Source organism: Hyperolius riggenbachi, chromosome 3 (assembly GCF_040937935.1).
Source record: "Hyperolius riggenbachi isolate aHypRig1 chromosome 3, aHypRig1.pri, whole genome shotgun sequence".
Lineage (NCBI taxonomy): Eukaryota > Metazoa > Chordata > Amphibia > Anura > Hyperoliidae > Hyperolius > Hyperolius riggenbachi.
The window spans coordinates 246,004,265-246,024,819 of NC_090648.1; the positions used below are offsets into that span (position 1 = coordinate 246,004,265).

At 43.7% G+C, this 20,555-nt stretch overlaps 1 protein-coding gene across 6 annotated transcripts in view; it reads left to right on the forward strand.

Annotated features, from left to right (window-relative positions):
• Positions 1-352: 352 nt before the first annotated feature.
• Positions 353-20,555, forward strand: part of LOC137563522 (oocyte zinc finger protein XlCOF7.1-like) — a 54,654-nt gene continuing 34,451 nt past the window's right edge. For 3 of the 6 annotated variants that reach the window (XM_068276094.1, XM_068276095.1, XM_068276090.1), the window contains exons 1-3: positions 5,619-5,830; positions 8,331-8,482; positions 17,729-17,881. Coding sequence is in view for 4 of the 6 variants with exons in the window: in XM_068276090.1 (XP_068132191.1) it covers positions 17,780-17,881 (102 nt within the window). In the remaining 2 variants the exon portion in view is untranslated. Of the gene's footprint in view, positions 395-2,765; positions 2,781-5,618; positions 5,831-8,330; positions 8,483-17,728; positions 17,882-20,555 lie in introns of those variants that run through there. The other 3 variants (XM_068276092.1, XM_068276093.1, XM_068276091.1) reach the window with 3 other exon arrangements.

Sequence of the window (20,555 nt, forward strand, 5' to 3'; positions counted from 1 at the left end):
GAATTTAGTTAGTGTTAGGTCCCCTCCCATGGAGGAAAGACTTCTTCGACAGTGGGAGGGACAAGTACCTAACAAATTGCAAATTGTTAGTGAAACTAACATCCTCCAAGTGGTAGACAGGTCATGTGTATGCTCATTGTGTATTTGAATCCCATGAGTGGGGTGTGCACTTTTTTTGCAGGTAAGCACTCATCTGTTTTTAAGTAGCGCTGTTCATTTCTTTGCTAAGTTCAACGGTGTGCTCAGCAAGCAGTTACCAGACAGCAGTGAGCAGTTACCAGTCAGCAGCAAGCAGTTGTGAGAGTTTGAGAGGCATTTCACTGTCTATCAACTTCCCGTGAAAAAGAGGCCTGAACGAATTGCAGATCAAACAGTGGGGATAGAGAGAGGCAAGGTAAGGAGATGTGGCCACAATAATTAACAAGCAGGGGGGTGGTGAAGCATACATGGCCACATTAATTAACAAACAAGTGGTAGGGGCAGATAGGAAAAATAATGGCTACTCTAATTACCAAAAGGAATTGGGAGGGGAAACAAGAGGACTAATGGCTGCAAGTGGAGACCTGGAGGAGTTATTGGCTGCACTTGGGGGTCAGGGGGGTTAATGGCTGCAATACTTCAGGCAGTGCAGCCATTAACCGCTCCTGATCCGTAAGTGAAGCCATTAACGCCTTCTGGTCCCCAAGTGCAGCCATTAACTTTGCTGGGTAAAATTATACTTAAAGAGTAACTGTTAGCCCCCAAAGTGAAATTTAAATCTGTACAGCAATGTTTTATTTAGTATTAAACTGATCAAAAAAGCCAATGCAGAACTTAAAAATCTATATAATTTTGCTACTATGTAGCCTTTTTCCCAAGCTAACGACGCAAAGCCGCATATCAGATACTATTGACGAGCATGCAGAGCATGCCTATGTCTGCCCTCTCCCCCCCCCAGGACCAGGTGCCGATCTATTTGCACCACAAACAGCTGACCGCTCTGACAGGGAGACAGAGCGGCAGCACTTCCAGCCGGAGCACCGCAGAGCAGCCAGCGCCGAGTCACATGTGAGAGAATCACATGTGAGAGATGCACGGCGCTGGCTGCTCTGCGGTGCTCCGGCTGGAAGTGCTGCCGCTCTGTCTCCCTGTCAGAGCGGTCAGCTGTTTGTGGTGCAAATAGATCGGCACCTGGTCCTGGGGGGGGGAGAGGGCAGACATAGGCATGCTCTGCATGCTCGTCAATAGTATCTGATATGCGGCTTTGCGTCGTTAGCTTGGGAAAAAGGCTACATAGTAGCAAAATTATATAGATTTTTAAGTTCTGCATTGGCTTTTTTGATCAGTTTAATACTAAATAAAACATTGCTGTACAGATTTAAATTTCACTTTGGGGGCTAACAGTTACTCTTTAAGTAATTAAAAAAATTTCAGCATAAGCAGGTCAAATTTAGGGGTCGAGTTGGACTTATATTCAATGATATACAGTATATCTACTTTTTAAGTTTTTACTGCATTGTCTCTGCTCAATAACAAATTCATTGAAGTATGCCAGAGCTAAAATCTATGAACTGTTGACCCTTTTTATCTCTTTCCTGCTCTCAGAAGCCATTTTCTGTCAGAAAATTGTTTTATGTCTGTATTTCCTTATCAGTGAGGGTTATGTTATAGTCTGACCAGGTCCTGGCTGGACAGAAACTGTCACTTGCATTCCTGAGGTTTAACTCTTTCAGACAGAGAAAGGGAAAAAAAAGGAAAACAGCATTGTTATTTGTGTGCTTGGCACTGTATATACACTTCTATCTCATCATGTCACCTCGGTATTCCTTTCAGTTCAGCTGTCGCTATCCCTGCCCATCCTATGTGACTGTTACACTGCCATTTGCACTGGTACAATAGAAGACTGTAACAGCCCAAACAGCCTGCTGTTCATCTGTAATGGCTTGCATGGTGGGATCACATGGTAAAGAAGGAACTATTAGAGACCCAGAATAAATTGAGCAGTGGAGGTAATCAGTGAGGCCTCGCTCACAGTGGTATGTTGCAGTGTGGCATAACAGTCTCTGTAATGCTACGTTCTGCACAACAATGCACCAACTATAGTGATGTTCACAGTGCGGCAAATGCATTGAGGTACCACGGCATGCAATATGGTAACCCACACAAAACACGCACGTTAACAGTTACAGTGAAGCAAACTTTTAATTGACTGTATGCTTAATGGTAATGTGTTTAGTTGCATTGCATTACCGTTATACAGGGAACACCGCGCCTCATCCCGCTGTGAACATGGCCTTAGGGTACTATCACATGGTAATATAATGCAATTATATTGCAATGGTACATTCACATCTGCGCATTAGTGACACTGTGCAGCAGATACCCTTAGAATGAAGCACAGCATGCTCTGCGTTTACTGGACAATGGGCCTGATTACAGTTACAGTGAAGCATACGTCTATGTAGTGTATGCTTCAATGTATTAATCACAGTGCACTTGTAACGTGCAATCAAAACTTTCAACAACATTGCAATCTTTTTTTTCAGGATACGCAAAGCAATATGCACAATGTGCGCAAATTTCCAGTTTAAACCCTGTTATAGGACATCTTAACTGAGAGGAATATGGAGGCTGCCATATTTATTTCTTATTAAATATCAGTTGTCTGAAACAGGAGCGCGATTGACACAGTGCCGCGTATGCACAGTGGCTACTTACGAAAGGGAATAGTGGGGGAAAGGAGCAGCGCGGAATGATGGCCATAGACCAGGAGGACTTCAGGGGGCTGAAAAAAGCCACATGTAAGTAGCAGGCCACTTTTTCTTTTTTTACTTAACACTCCCTTTAAAAAGACACTGAAGTGAAAAAAAATATGATATTTGTATGTGTAGTACAGCTAAGAAATAAAGCATTAGGGGCAGAGACATAAGCCTAATGTTGTTTCCAGTACAGGAAGAGTTAAGAAACTCCAGTTGTTATCTATGCAAATTGCCATTGAGCTCCACAACTTTCAAAGTCGCAGAGAGCTCTGTGTTCTGAACCTTGTTATCTTAACTGTATTGTTTTTTCTTTTGCAGAGAACAGTTCAGGACAGGTCAAAAGTTCACTGCCTGTTCTGTAAAAAACATTTTGAATGCTGAGTAGTGTGTAAACTGCAAATATTAGAGAATGATGCAATGTTATAAAAAAAAAGCTGTATAACTGAAAATAAAAATGAGAAATTTTTTTTGCTACTTATGTTCTAGTAATTATCTGTACTACACAACCAATTCATTATATCATATTTTTTTTCCGCTTTAGTGTCTCTTTAAAGAGACTCCGTAACAAAAATTGCATCCTGTTTTTTATCATCCTACAAGTTCCAAAAGCTATTCTAATGTGTTCTGGCTTACTGCAGCACTTTCTACTATCACAGTCTCTGTAATAAATCAACTTATCTCTCTCTTGTCAGACTTGTCAGCCTGTGTCTGGAAGGCTGCCAAGTTCTTCAGTGTTGTGGTTCTGCTATGAACTCCCCCTTCCAGGCCCCTCTATGCACACTGCCTGTGTGTTATTTAGATTAGAGCAGCTTCTCTCTTCTCTCTTATCTTTTACAAGCTGGATAAATGTCCTCTGAGCTGGCTGGGCTTTCACATAGTGAGGAATTACAGACAAGGGCAAAGCTGTTTGCAGGAAGAAAAGAGCAGCCTGAAACTTCAGTGCATGAGAGATGCAGGGGGAAAGAAACATACAAATGATCTCTTGAGATTCAAAAGGAAGGCTGTATACAGCCTGCTTGTGTATGGATGTATTTTCTATGTGTGGACATACTGTACATCAACCTACTTCCTGTTTTGGTGGCCATTTTGTTTGTTTATAAACAAACTTTTTAAAACTGTTTTTAACCACTTTTAATGCGGCGGGGAGAGGCGAAATTGTGACAGAGGGTAATAGGAGATGTCCCCTAATGCACTGGTATGTTTACTTTTGTGTGATTTTAACAATACAGATTCTCTTTAAGCTCCTTGCCGGTTATCCCGAACTCAGTTCGGGGTAACCTGCGCAGGAGGAATTCTCAGGTCCCGCTGGGCCGATTTGCATAATTTTTTTTTTCCTACACGCAGCTAGCACTTTGCTAGCTGCGTGTAGTACGCGATCGCCACCGATCCGCCCACCCCCTCCCCTGCGCAGCCTGGCCAATCAGTGCCAGGCAGCGCTAAGGGGCGGATCGGGATTCCCTCTGACGTCACGCCGTCCATGACATCATCCCGCCCGGTCGCCATGGCGACCGGGGAAGCCCTGCAGGAAATCCCGTTCTGAACGGGTTTTCCTGCTTACTCTGATCGCCGAAGGCGATCGGAGTGGGTGGGGGGATGCCGCCGCTCAGCGGCTATCATGTAGCGAGCCCTGGGCTCGCTACATGATTTAAAAAAAAATAAAAATAAAAAGTGCTGCGCTGCCTCCTTGCCGGATTAATTAGACCGGCAAGGAGGTTAAGTGATCAGTATGTATCTACTGATTTTGTGCTTGTAGCTGTCACAGCTAGCTTGTCCACTTTCTTTACTTCAGTTCAGATTTAAAGGACTACTGTAGGGGAAAAAGAGTTGAACTTACCTGGGGCTTCTAATAGTCCCCCACAGACATCCTGTGCCCACGCAGTCACTCACTGATGCTCAAGTCCCACCTCCAGTTCACTTCTGGAATTTCCAACTTTAAAGTTGGAAAACCACTGGCCGCGTCCTCGCTCCCACTGACATACCCAGGAGTGTATTGCACAGGACCAGTACAGTCTGTGCTTGCGCAGTACACTTCTGGTGACATGAGCAGGAGTGAGGACACGGCCGCTCAGGCGCAGTGGTTTTATGACTTTAGGTTGCATTCACAGTGGGACGTTGCGGTTTGATGCAGCATTAAAGTCGCAACGTGTCTGCATTAAGAGGAAATGCACTGCAAGCAGTGAGTTACCACAACGCAACATTTTTAACGTGACTTTAACGTCGCACTGTGAATGGTAGATAGGATTAGCATTGCAGTGCGGTAAGCTGCTTTATAAGACTTTATAACGCGCGACCATAATGTCCCACTGTGAATGCGACCTTAAAGTCGGAAATTCCAGAAGTGAACCGGAGGCGAGGCCGGAGCATCTGTGAGTGGCTGTGTAGGCACAGGGTGTCTTCGGGAGACCATAAGAAGCAGGTAAGTTCAACTCTTTTTTTTTTTTTCCCCCACAGTAGACCTTTAATGCTAAAAATCCCCAGAAACATAACTATAAAATGAAATTGTAGTTCAGAGCTTTCAGTTCAGCTCTAGGAAAGAGGAAACATATTTTTTTTTTCACTTTACCAAATTGTGCTCCGCCATCAGTCATTAACAGACGAGGGAGCGATGTCTTCTGATAGAGCTATACTATTTTCTTACTTTATTACTGTACTTGCTAACCATAAAAATGATTTCACGTCTCCGATCAGTAAAGCTTCCACGAAACACGCCTACCATTACGCCGAGCGTAAAACAACCCCAACCAAAGCGCCTGCTCGTTGGTTGCATGATGCATGATCTCGCATTGCACTATGGGGGAGGAAGTTTGTTTCTTCTATACTCGCTTCATTGATAACATGAAAAAGACTACAACTCCCGTCTCATACGCAAACGTAAAGCGGACTGGCCTGATGACGTATAAATTATACGGCCAGAGGGGAGCTTTGTTAATGCAAATTATGACAAATACACTAGATATCAGATAATAGAAGATATGCCTAATGCCTTCTGTTTGTTTATAGTTATGATTCTAAAAAAAAAAAAAACTCTGACAATGAGCTGAGCCGGTGATCTACCCCAGTACGTTCACAGCAGCCTCTGTGTCTGCAGCGAGGTACAGTATATGGAGAGCTTTCTGCTACAGGGCGCATTCATTTCCCGTATTTGTACAGCTGGTTGCTGATGCAGGATTTACCGACTCGCTTATTCATCCATGGAGACAGCTAAACTTCCATTTACTGCATGCCAAATGTGCTTTTGCAGTTTGTCACCTCACCTTTGTACATTATTTGCTTTTGTGCATTTGGTTAACTATATATAGATAGATAGATAGAGATATAGATATATATTCTCCTTTACGCAGATGGTTTTGTAGAGCTAAAGTGCTGTTTTCCTGTTAACTGCTCCACAGCCAGCTATTTAATTTTCCAGAACTGCCTCCAAATGTTTGGGCTATGTTTAGAGCCCATTTACACTTGCTGATAGCAAAACGCTAGCGATTTTGCTAGCGTTTTGCTCTGGCTCTTTTTGGTGATTAACGGCAAAAAAAATCACCATTTACGCTTGGCGATTTTTTTTTTTCGATTGCGTTTTGTGCTGCTATAGCACTGAAACGCGATTGCCGGGAAATCGCCTGAAGATGGTGCAGGCTACGTGTTTGCGCGTAGTGTTTTTGGGCGATTTGCGGCGATTAGCGCAAATCGTCCAATTGAGAAGGGGCCCATAGACTTTTATTACCCTAGTGCTTTGAAAAGCGCTAGCGTTTGAGCGTTTTGCCGAAATTGCCGGCAAAACGCTCAAGTGTGAATGGGCCCTCATAGTGGTGCACTGCGGTGAGGCATAAGGGTCCTTTTACACTTAATTGGTTACTCTCACGCAATGCATGCCAACGCATTAAGTGTAAAAGGACCCTATCATGGGCACTTGGTAATTCGGCTTGCTGAATTGCCATGCACCACCTATGCGACATTCACAGTGCAGTGGGTGCAGTATAATTGCCTGCAGCATTGTAACATACTTGCATTTTAGCAGTAACAGTGAAGCATACTTTTCATTGACTGTATGCTTCACTGTATGTAATGCAATGCGCGGAAAACATGCAGCCCTGCTTTCCTGTTCCATTGTGTTGCATTCATGCTGTTACAAGGAATGCAACACAATGCTCGCTGTGGTCATAGCCTTTTCTGTGCAATGAAGGCAATGGCAGTTAGATGGCTGTGTCACATCCCACTAGCTCTGTAGGACTGGATTAGGTCAGTCAGTTTCTTTCTGCCATGAGGAAAAAAAACATAGTGCCCACAGAGGCTGTCCATCAAAATTTGCTTTAACAGTAGCATCATTCTGTCTACAGAGCTAAATCACTAAACTGTCTTGATGTGCTTACATTCCTAAACTAGAATATTAGAATTTTAAAATATTTTGATATTCGACTAAGCAATGTATACATTTGTTGATTATTTGCAAAATAAAGTTTGATGTTGACAAAAAATGTAATGCTGTATATGCATGATAGAGCAGCCTAGATATTTGTGCTCTGGGGGAGTTCTGACAAGTGACTGAAAGCCAAAATCGACAGCTCTGGATGTTAGCATTCAAGCAACCTAATCACTTCAAAAATTATGATATAACAAAGTCACCAAAAGATCACATTCAGAAATACATTCTGATTTTCAGCTTGCATGTTGGAGAGCTGCATGCTCTGAATATCCATACTTGTAGTTTTCAAACACCTGAAAAATGACAACCTCACTAGCAGAGTTACTCTAATATAACTGTTGCAGGAACAATCTTTGAGGAAGGAACTGATTCATATAGCAGTTTAGATGTAAAGCACTGCACAATTTGTTGTACATAGTGGTGACATCTTCTGGAGCACTTTACAGAATATGACCAGTCAAGTTACCAGTACTACCTGTCTGACAAAGGAGCACACTATTTAATCCTTACCGTAGTCAAAGTCTAACATCCCTGCCATGGCTCGGATTTTGTTTTGTTTTTTGGGAGGGGGGGGGGGGGGGAATCAATTAATTTACTAGTATGTTTTTGGATATGAGAAGAAAACTGTGTGAACACAGGTAAAGGATTCAAACCTTGAGCACAAGGCTGGACTTAAACTGTGGTAAATCATGACTGCTTTGCACTGTAGGTTAAAAGCAGAGAGCCACATATGAAACGTATTGTTATTGGTTGTTCGCAGTTCTGCTATTTATTTTGCATTTGTTAGCCTTGCGGGAAAGAAAATTGCCTGCATTCAGCTTTTGCTTCGCACTCGGCAAGCATTTTAAAAGCAATGTATTTTTGCACTATGCATTAACAGAACACAGAAACAAAATGTAAAAATCGTATGTGAAAATGTAACCGCTAGGAAACAAGTCCTGCAAAATGTTTGTGATTCGCTCTGCACCAGTATGCACCCAGCATTAACACTCCAAAGCCAGAGCGCCATCCAGTTGGAGTCCTGTATATCAAGGGCTCTGGTGACCTTTCCATTTTACTATGTGTGACTTTGTAGTAGAAAAACACTCTGAGTAAAAGCTGTTGAACATTTTATTGTTGTTGAGCATTATCACTATTACTATTGAGGTAGACCATGACCTTTGTACCTTTTTTTTTAGTTTTTTAGAAATAAAGAAGAAAATGGCATTGCTTGGTTTGCAGAGCAGGACACAGTGGCACTTTAAGGATCAACATGACAACTCCTAATAAGAGATGGTGGATGCAAGCCAGTATATAATATGTTTGTACAAAGCTGTTCCCGTTTTTAATGGTAGTATATTTTTTGCAGTATGTATTTACCAGCATTATTAAGAGTATGATTCAATTCAGAGAGCCTGGTACACACTTTCATTTTTCATTGTCCAATGATTGGCCAGTTTTACCATCGCCGTGTAGTATTAGAGCTTACCTACACTAATCTGTTTACAATATTCAGACTCTGTTGGCCCTCCTACTGCATAGAGGTGGTAAATTTCCAGACATTGGCCAATCAAAATTGCATGCGTGTACCAGGCTTCAAAAACAATAATAATGGCTATCATTCATAAAAGTGTTGTCGGTAACAAAAATCCGTGCGGGAAAATACCGATGTCGGTATTTCAGCCTTCTGGGTGGTCATTCATAAAAATGTTTCTAGTTGCGTTAGGAGTGCGGAGATATACCGCTGTAGGCTGGCGGTAGGCATGCGGAAACAGGAGAAGCTGGCCGAGTCCCTCCATGCGGTGTTCTCTCTGCTGCTGCTTGGGAGGCCTGTCCCATTCACTTACATGTACTCCGCATGCCTATCGCTACATCCAGGGGAGCGGTAATCCCCGTCCGCATACCGCTTGCGTTTAATTTTTATGAATTTACATTTTGTTACATTTCCACATAGAATCACCGCACAATGCGGTCATTTATCGCTCTGCTCGGGAAAGTCCGCTTCGCATGCGGAAATGGCCTTTATGAATACACATTTTGCTCAGTGCTCGGTAAAGTCGGCTGTTTTTAGCATTTCCGCATGCGGGAACGCTTTATGAATGATAGCTAATGTGTTTTATACCTTTCTTTCCTTTACTTGTTTAGAAGAAGATATATATTTGTTTTAATACTGTATATCTCATATACTCCTTGGCAGAAATGGTCAATGAGATGCAAATATTTGTATGCAGCTGGACGAAAGACAAGACATAGAACATTTGTATTGGGCTTTTCTCTTGGCAGAGCTTTCTCAGTAGGCAATAGCAGTGTTAGGGAGTGTTGCCCAAGGTCTCCTTACAGAATAGGTGCTGGCTAAGGCCTCCTTTCCACAAACTGTTGAGCTGTGTGCTGAACAAGCAGTTACTAGGCAGCAGAAAGCAGTTACCAGGCAGCAGTGAGCAGTTGTGAGAGTTTGAGAGGCATTTCACTGCCTATCAACAGTTCATGGAAAGGAGGCCTAACTGAACTTAGCAACTCCAGATCAACAGGAAGTTATTTTAACCACTTCCCGACCGCCTAACACACAGAGGCGGCCGGGAAGTGGACCCCGCAAGGACCAGCTCATGCCCAAAGGCGGCGGTCCTTGTAGGGGCATGGGCGGAGCGATCGCGTCATCCGTGACGCGATCCTCCGCCGGCGCCTGTCACCGCTCATCCGCCACAACATCCCGCCGGCCATACGGAAGCACCGGCGGAATGTTAACCCCGCGATCGCCGCATACAAAGTGTATAATACACTTTGTAATGTTTACAAAGTGTATTATACAGGCTGCCTCCTGCCCTGGTGGTCCCAATGTCCGAGGGACCACCAGGGCAGGCTGCAGCCACCCTATGTCGCACCCAAGCACACTGATTTCTCCCCCCCTGCCCCAGATCGCCCACAGCACCCCTCAGACCCCCCTGCCCACCCCCCAGACCCCTGTTTGCACCCAATCACCCCCCTAATCACCCATCAATCACTCCCTGTCACTATCTGTAAACGCTATTTTTTTTTATCCCCCCCCTGCCCCCTTCTGATCACCCCCCCCACCCCTCAGATTCTCCCCAGACCCCTCCCTCCCTGTGTACTGTATGCATCTATCCCCCTGATCACCTGTCAATCACCCGTCAATCACCCCCTGTCACTGCCACCCATCAATCAGCCCCTAACCTGCCCCTTGCGGGCAAACTGATCACCCACCCACACCAATAGATCGCCCGCAGATCCGACGTCAGATCACCTCCCAAGTGCAGTGTTTACATCTGTTATCTACCCTAAACACCCACTAATCACCCATCAATCACTCCCTATCACCACCTGTCACTGTTACCCATCAGATCAGACCCTAATCTGCCTCTTGCGGGCACCCAATCACCCGCCTACATGCTCAGATTGCCCTCAGACCCCCCCCCCCATATCAATTCGCCAATGCATTAGTTACATCTGTTCTTCCCTGTAATAACCCACTGATCACCTGTCAATCACCTGTCAATCACCCATCAATCACCCCCTGGCACTGCCACCCATCAATCACCCCCTGTCACTGCCACTCATCAATCAGCCCCTAACCTGCCCCTTGCGGGCAATCTGATCACCCACCCACACCAATAGTTTGCCCGCAGATCCGACGTCAGATCACCTCCCAAGTGCAGTGTTTATATCTGTTCTCTACCCTAAACACCCACTAATTACCCATCAATCACCCCCTGTCACTGCTACCTATCAGATTAGACCCCTATCTGCCCCTAGGGCACTCAATCACCCGCCCACACCCTCAGAATGCCCTCAGGCCCCAGCCCTGATCACCTCGCCAGTGCATTGCTTGCATCTATTCCCCCCTCTAATCACACCTTGAGACACCCATCAATCACCTCCTGTCACCCCCTAGCACATCTACCCATCAGATCAGGCCCTAATTTGCCCCGTGTGGGCTCCTGATCACTCGGCCAAACCCTCAGATCCCCCTCAGACCCCCTTCCGATCACCTCCCCAGTGCATTGATTGCATCTATTTTCCCCTCTAACCACCCCCTGAGACACCCATCAATCACCTCCTGTCACCCCCCCTAGCACTCCTATCCATCAGATCAGGCCCAATACAACCTGTCATCTAAAAGGCCACCCTGCATATGACCGGTTCCACAAAAGTCGCCCCCTCATAGACCACCTGTCATCAAAATTTGCAGATGCTTATACACCTGATCAGTCATTTTTAGACATTTGGTTTCCAGACTACTCACGGTTTTGGGCCCGTAAAATGCCAGGGCGGTATAGGAACCCCAGAAACGGACCCCATTTTAGAAAAAGACACCCCAATGTATTCTGTTAGGTGTATGACGAGTTCATAGAAGATTTTATTTTTTGTCAAAAGTTAGCGGAAATTGATTTTTGTTTTTTTTTCACAAAGTGTCATTTTTCACTAACTTGTGACAAAAAATAAAATCTTCTATGAACTCGCCATACACCTAATGGAATACCTTGGGGTGTCTTCTTTCTAAAATGGGGTCACTTGTGGGGTTCCTATACTGCCCTGGCATTTTAGGGGCCCTAAACCGTGAGGAGTAGTCTAGAAAACAAATGCCTCAAAATGACCTGTGATTAGGACGTTGGGCCCCTTAGCGCACCTAGGCTGCAAAAAAGTGTCACACATGTGGTATCGCCGTACTCAGGAGAAGTAGTATAATGTGTTTTGGGGTGTATTTTTACACATACCCATGCTGGGTGGGAGAAATCTCTCTGTAAATGGACAATTGTGTGTAAAAAAAATCAAAAGATTGTCATTTACAGAGATATTTCTCCCACCCAGCATGGGTATGTGTAAAAATACACCCCAAAACACATTATACTACTTCTCCTGAGTACGGCGGTACCACATATGTGGCACTTTTTTACACCCTAAGTACGCTAAGGGGCCCAAAGTCCAATGAGTACCTTTAGGATTTCACAGGTCATTTTGCGACATTTGGTTTCAAGACGGTTTAGGGCCCCTAAAATGCCAGGGCAGTATAGGAACCCCACAAATGACCCCATTCTAGAAAGAAGACACCCAAACGTATTCCGTTAGGAGTATGGTGAGTTCATAGAAGATTTTATTTTTTGTCACAAGTTAGCGGAAAATGACACTTTGTGAAAAAAAACAATTAAAATCAATTTCCGCTAACTTATGACAAAAAAATAAAAACTTCTATGAACTCACCATACTCCTAACGGAATACCTTGGGGTGTCTTCTTTCTAAAATGGGGTAATTAGTGGGGTTCCTATACTGCCCTGGCATTTTAGGGGCCCTAAACCATGAGGAGTAGTCTTGAAACAAAAATGACCTGTGAAATCCTAAAGGTACTCATTGGACTTTGGGCCCCTTAGCGCAGTTAGGCTGCAAAAAAGTGCCAATCATGTGGTATCGCCGTACTCAGGAGAAGTAGTATAATGTGTTTTGGGGTGTATTTTTACACATACCCATGCTGGGTGGGAGAAAAACCTCTGTAAATGACAATCTTTTGATTTTTTTTTTTACACACAATTTTCCATTTACAGAGTTATTTCTCCCACCCAGCATGGGTATGTGTAAAAATACACCCCAAAACACATTGTACTACTTCTCCCGAGTACGGCGATACCACATGTGTGGCACTTTTTTGCAGCCTAACTGCGCTAAGGGGCCCAAAGTCCAATGAGCACCTTTAGGCTTTACAGGGGTGCTTACAAATTAGCACCCCCCAAAATGCGAGGACAGTAAACACACCCCACAAATGACCCCATTTTGGAAAGTAGACACTTCAAGGTATTCAGAGAGGGGCATGGTGAGTCCGTGGCAGATTTCATTTTTTTTTTTTGTCGCAAGTTAGAAGAAATGGAAACTTTTTTTTTTTTTTTTTTTGGTCACAAAGTGTCATTTTCCGCTTACTTGTGACAAAAATTAATATCTTCTATGAACTCACTATGCCTCTCAGTGAATACTTTGGGATGTCTTCTTTCCAAAATGGGGTCATTTGGGGGGTATTTATACTATCCTGGAATTCTAGCCCCTCATGAAACATGTCAGGTGGTCAGAAAAGTCATAGATGCTTGAAAATGGGAAAATTCACTTTTTGCACCATAGTTTGTAAACGCTATAACTTTTACCCAAACCAATAAATATACACTGAATGGGTTTTTTTTAATCAAAAACATGTTTGTCCACATTTTTCGCACTGCATGTATACAGAAATTTTACTTTATTTGAAAAATGTCAGCACAGAAAGTTAAAAAAATCATTTTTTTGCCAAAATTCGTGTCTTTTTTGATGAATGTAATAAAAAGTAAAATTTGCAGGAGCAATCAAATAGCACCAAAAGAAAGCTTTATTAATGACAAGAAAAGGAGCCAAAATTCATTTAGGTGGTAGGTTGTATGAGCGAGCAATAAACCGTGAAAGCTGCAGTGGTCTGAATGGAAAAAAGTGGCCGGTCCTTAAGGGGGGTAAAGCCCACGGTCCTCAAGTGGTTAATTAGTGTCATTTCAAGCTGCATATATTTGCATGAAAGCTGGAATTATTTGCATCTCATTGACCATCGTTAGTACTAAGCAGTATGACTTGTAAAACACATTGGCGTCAATTCACCAGAGGTTACCAACCTATTTATCTCTTAGGAGGTAATTTACCTCCTGTGATATCTCCAAATAGCAATTCTCCAGAAGTATAGGGGAAAATATTGACAGAGAGAAATGCAAGAGATAAATGTGAGATAAGTATGAGATAAATAAGTGATAGTTAGTAGTTAGTTTTTCTCCAAATCACAATTTACCAGGGAAGAATGGGGGTGTGGCCATTCGTTATTTTTTCATCTCTTTATCCCCTGAATGAACCTGGAGATATCGTGGTTTTCACACAGCAGCTGCTGCTGTGGAAGATGGAACCTTTTGAGCTTACTCTGTTAGGCCTGGTGCACACCAAAAACCGCTAGCAGATCCGCAAAATGCTAGCAGATTTTGAACCGCTTTTTCTTATTTTTCTGTAGCGTTTCAGCTAGCATTTTGCGGTTTTGTGGAGCGTTTTTGGTGTAGTAGATTTCATGTATTGTTACAGTAAAGCTGTTACTGAACAGCCACTGTAACAAAAACCGCCTGGCAAACCGCTCTGAAGTGCCGTTTTTCAGAGCGGTTTGCGTTTTTCCTATACTTAACATTGAGGCAGAAACGCCTCCGCAATCCAAATTCTGCAGCAGCCCGGGAGTATGCGTTTCTGCAAAACGCCTCCCGCTCTGGTGTGCACCAGCCCATTGAAATACATTACCCAAGCGTATCCGCAGCCGCAAGCGGATCGCAAAACGCAGCCGAACCGCTCTGGTGTGCACTAGGCCTTAGAGCTTGCTTCTATTATGAGGAGACGAAGGCGCAGGAGGAGGGTCTGTTTAATCGCCCCTCGTATTTTTCGTGAGAGAACAGTTCTTGATAATTTTACTGAGACAGAGGTGGTGAAGAAGTTCAGACTCACTCGTGATATAATTTATGATATGATCCGGCAGTAAAAGGCGGGAATACTCTGGTCAGGTAGTGGTAAAACTCCGCCTCCTACCCACAATGCTTCACTTTCAAGCTTACAGAGAGGAAAAGTATCCCATGTAAATCATTAATACCGATTACCTAACTCTCTGCTTTCTCACACTTTCCTCATGCATATCTCTCCATTATCCCCTGCTATCGAACACTTTTCTCTCTGTCCTCTCACACTGCTGAATTGACTCCAGAGTGTTAAAATACCTCATGAGATAAACTACCTACCTTTTTTCTCTTAGCAAATCCTCTCTGGTGAATTGACGCCATTGGCATTTAGTTGATAAAAAAAAAAAAGTTTGTGTGTCTTGTGGGGTTGTATTAGAGGTCAACTGCTCCTACGCACGCACGCACGCACGCACGCACACACCTCCTTTAGGCCTCCTTTCCACAGACTGTTGATCGGCAGTGAAATGTCTCTCAAACTCTCTCTGCTGCCCAGTGACTGCTTGTTGCTGCCTTGTAACTGCTCACTGCTGCCTTATAACTGCTTGCTGAGCTCACAGCTCAACAGTCCATGGAAAGGAGGCCTTTCAAAGACACTTTTACCAAATCATAGCCATCAGCCATACTGTGGAGAGGTTCATCCCAATGTAAGTATTGATATTTTCAAAGCTTGCTAGCAGCTCAATAGACTTTTCTTCCTATCCAGGAGCGTGTGCCTGTTCTTATCACTGTACTTGCTTCACACTTCTTCATGCACGAATAACTACGGTATACTGTATATACCATAAATAGGGCCACTTGTGACTGTAATGAATCACAGTCCCTAATATGAAATATAGCCCTATTATGGCATATTCAGCAGTGATGCATTGTGGGACATCTCATATGTTCACTCCTGAATGATTGCAAATAACTTCTGTTTTTAGAAGGCAAAATTCTGTTTTACATAGCATTTTTAGTTATAGGGCCTTTTGATTCTTTTTAGCTCCTTACACACTCCTAGGAGTTCTGGCTCACCATGAGCTTGCTGGGCAATCTGTAACTCTGGGTGTTTTAAGTGCTACCCCATATAGCCATATTAATCCATGCCATGCACTGATAAGGACCAACCAATCTGTGTGGCTCTGTAATATTAAAGGTCTGACATGTTGCATTCCAGCAATTCTGGAGATGTTTAGCTTGGCTGGATAGTGTATAGTGGCTGGATAGTATGATGGTTAAGGGCTCTGCCTCTGACACAGGAGACCTGGGTTTAAATCTTGGCTCATCCTGTTTAATAAGCCAGCGCCTATTCAGTATGGCTCAGTACTTTGGCTAGACTCCCTAACACTGCTACTGCCTACTGAGCGCACCCTAGTGGTTGCAGCTCAAGCACTTTCAGTCCCCCAGGAGAAAAGCACAATATAAATGTTGTCTTTACTTTTAGGGACAACAAAGGGATGATTTGCATATTCAGCAGTGGTGCACCTCATGTGCTCACTCCAACCTGAATAACCACAAATACCTTCTGTATTAAAAAGGCAAAATAATCTGATCCATACATCCACCTTTTCCTGGTGTAAGTTCAAGGACTACTTAAAAAAAAGTTTTGCTTTCCAGGGGCATTGCTCCACTGTCACATTTATATCGCGTGTGAGACTCATCCATGTGAGGCCACAGATTTGTGGTTAAAACTCATTAGAAAGGCCCAAGAACATACAAAGGCAGTGGATCTTTGCAGCAGTCCTGGATCCCTTTAGGGGTGGTCAATGAGATATAAATTTAAGTTGATGCAAGATTATGGAAAACAAAAGTTTGCTTTCTTAAAACAAAAAGTATTTGCGAAAAGCTCTGAGAAGTGAGCTTCGAGATGTCTCCCTGAATATATGCAAATTAACCATTGTCGTCCTTAGAAGCTAAACACACCTCCAGATCCACTGGAATGCAATGATGTGTCAGCTTGTAATTAGTGCAAAATTATGCAAACTTACTTAAAAATGGACCTGTCAAATGAAAGCGATCATTTTGGCTGATCATCAGACTTTTAAATATGGAGGACTGAAAAATTGTGTTATTTCCTCAAAATAATTCTATTTTTCTGACAATCAACTGATTGCATTCTTTATAAATTGGCTACATACTGATGCTGTTTAATTTTGTTGATTGCCCCCTTTTACATAAGCCCCGGTTCACATTAGTATAAACATTTCTGCTTAGTGGATGCGAATGGATCCTATGTAAAACAATGGGGTCTGTTCACATCAGTCCGTTCATAACAGATCCATTTGTTCTGTTCTGACGAGTGGAATGCAAGGATGTGTGGTCCGCGATTTTTCCAGATTGAGCTGACAAAGTGAAAGCTGAGGGAATCGGTGGTAGCCTATGAGAATGGACAGTGTCCATTCTCACTAGCCTGGTCACCATGTCACCCTGATTCGAGGGAGGATTCCTGTTGGCCGGTTGCAACCCAGCGAGAAGCCTCAATGCTTTTGCTGGGCCTCCGATCTGTAAACCGATAGTGGCAGCGGAGGAACAGGAATGTGACGACGACAGGTATACAAAGCAAAGCAGGTGACGGACCGGGGACAATGGATGAAAAACGAATGCCAACAAAACAAACTGATCCGTTTGAGATGGAAAACCGATTCTTTCTTACTATAGGGTTAGTTTTTCTTCCTGCATAGTGTGGACCAGTCTCAGTTCACATTCACTAATTTTAGTGTTTTTTTGTTTTTTTTTTTTGAACATTCATGTCATTACGTTTTTTTGATTAGTGGATCATATGCTAACTTCTAGGATTATATTTAGGTTTGTTGTTTTACTTGTCTGCACGCTTTTTTTTTTTTTTTTTTTTTTTTTTGCTATGTTTAGGTACATCTGATGGACTGAAACATGCAGATGTTTTATGAAACTTTGGGATTAAATATCTGTGTGTTCTCCCTGGAATCCTGGCTTCAGCTATATTTACATGGATTGGTGTCTTCTGCCAAGCATCCAATGTGACGTCTGTTGTCCTAGGCAGCTTTGCTTCTGAGTTGATGATTGTATAACTTGCCAATGTTCATAAATAGTATACCTTTTTATGCTAGAAGTGAATGTAACTGTAAGCTTTCTTTTTCAGACAGTAAGGTAACTTTTTATTAGGAACAGATCACATTCTCATTATGTCTGGATGCTAAACTGCTTGGAAAGCAAAATGAATGAAGAGAAACACACAGTCATGGATGAGATTCTGAGGCTCAGTCTCCAGATTATGTGCCTTCTGACTGGAGAGGTAAGGTACAGGAAGTTGTGGTACTGTAAAGGTACATAACATGAAATATTTCAGCTAGGTTTGCACTTTATATTCTTGTGCCCTCAAATGGTTGCTAGAGATCATTGCAGGTGGCAGTTTGTGTATGAGTACTGTACGGACTTGCTGCTCAGCCCTGAGCTCTGTGGTTAAAGGGAACCTGTACTGAGTAAAAATATTTAAAATAAACACATGAGGTAACTTCAAATGATCATTGCATAGTTACCTTGCCATCAGTTCCTCTCAGAAGCTCACCATTTTGTTCTGACAATAATCCCTTCCAGTTCTGACAATATTTTGTCAGATCTGAAATATATCAGTTGCTGTCAGTTATAGCTGAGAGGAAAACTGATGTACCAGGTAATGTCCATGTTTCCCTATGGCTCAAGTGGGCGATGTTACAGTTTAACTGTGTGCTGACCAGAAAGCTGTTATGGGTAATGGCCATTTTCAAAATGGAGGACGGAAAATTCCCTTGATCACAGTGAACAAACAGGACGCGGAACAGGAGAAAGACACTGAGGAGTAGACTACATAGAAGGTAAGTATGACTTGTGTAGGCTTATTTTGACTTTTAATTTTCAGTTCAGGTTTTCTTTAAGGAAGGACAAGTGAAGGGTACCGTGGTGCAGGACATATGAATAGACATCAGGCATGAGCAATACATTGACCAGAATTACCTGCAGCGTGCCACCATCCACTCGCATAAGAATTTAAAGAGCGGTTCCGCTCAAACAGCTGGTCCCCTTTATTGGAATAGTCAAAGGTATTACATGAAATTGGGTTTCCGTTATTAAATATCTCACCGCTGTAGTTTAAAGGATATAGACGGTTTGATTTATGATCATTTTGCATAACTTAGGGCATCCGGCACTGCGGTTAAGTTGCTTTTCACAAGGAGTGCACAGCATGTTTACCATTACTAACACTGGGGGTGCACCATACATTAACCCGTTAAAGCTCCCCTTTGCTGTGGTAATGTCCGGCGTTAGAAACAGTAAAATTGCTGTGCGCTCCCTGCGGCAAGCCCTAAATCCAGTACAAATGTGTTGTTTGCTATCTACCAAGCAACCTATTTATTTATTGTTTTTATAAAGCGCCAACATATTACGCAGCGCTGGACATTAGTTTAGGTTACAGACAATATTTAGGGGTGACATACAGCAATATGACAATACAGGAATACATGAAAAACCACATCACGCAGCACAGTATGAGTACAAGGCCCTAATGGGTGGAGGTAGGGAGTCCCATAGTGTTGGAGCAGCTCTTGAGAAGTCCTGGAGGTGTGCTTGGGACTGGGTGATGCGGGGGGGCGGTCAGGCGAAGTTCATTGGAGGAGCGGAGTGAGCGGCTAGGTGTTTACCGCTGAGTAAGATCGGAAATGTAGCTTGGACAGGTTTTGTGGACAAATTTGTAGGTCAGACACAGTATCTTGAATCTGATTCTGGACTGGATAGGAAGCCAGTGGAGGGATTCACGGAGGGTACTGCCGTGGTGGAGCGATGGGAGGAGTGGATAATTCTGGCTGCCGCATTCATGATGGACTGCAGAGGGCTATTCGAGTTATAGGGAGACCAGACAGAAGGGCATTGCAGTAGTCAAGGCGGGAAATTGAGGGCATGGATGAGGAGTTTGGTGGTGGCAGAGGTCAGAAAAGGGCGGATCTTGCAGATGTTACGAAGGTGGAAGTTACAGGACTTTGTGAGGTTTTGGATGTGAGAAGTGAAGGACAGTGCGGAGTCCAGGGTGACTCCCAGACAGTGGGTTTGAGAGGTAGGGCGAATGGTAGTGTGGTTAACAGTGACATGCACATCTGGGAGGTTCAGGGATGGCCGGGGTGGGAAGATCATAAATTCTGTTTTTGTCTAGATTTAGTTTCAGGAACCTAGCGGACATCCAGGAGGAGATAGCTGATAGACAGGATGAGACCTTGTCCATGGAAGTGGAGGTAGATCTGGGTGTCATTTGCATACAGATGATGGTTTAAAACCCATGGAGGAGATAACCTTGCCAATGGAGGATGTGTATAGGGAGAACAGTAGGGGCCAAGGACAGAGCCTTGGGGGACTCCCACCGAGAGGTGGTTGGGGGTGGATGAGGACTCATTGAAGGAGCGGTTGGAGAGGTAGGATGAACGCCAGATCAGGGTGAGGTTGTGAATGCCCATGGACTGGAGGGACTGGAGGAGAAGGGGATGATCTACTGTGTCAAAAGCTGCTGAAAGGTCAAGGAGGAGAATGGAGGTTTTACCTTCAGCTTTATCTAAGGTCATTGACCACTTTAATTAGAGCAGTTTCAGTTGAGTGGGCAGGCTGAAATCCAGATTGCAGTGTGTCTAACAGTGAGTTGGCACTGTGAGGTACTGGGTCAGGTATTTGTGAGCCGGACGCTCAAGGAGTTTTGAGGCAAAGGGGAGGAAGGAGATACGGCGGTATTTGGAGGGTAGTGAGGGCAGGGCCGGATTTGTACTTTCCAGCGCCCTAGGCCGGCTGTCACCAACCGCCCCCCGCCTATTCTGTCCAACTCTGACTGGTATTCACTGGGTTACATGGGCTCCTGTCTGTTTTGCTGCTTTGCCCCCCCCCCCCTGTTCAAAGAAGCAGTGCATGCACTGTCCACTCCATGTAATTTTGCACTCCAGCCTGGATGCACA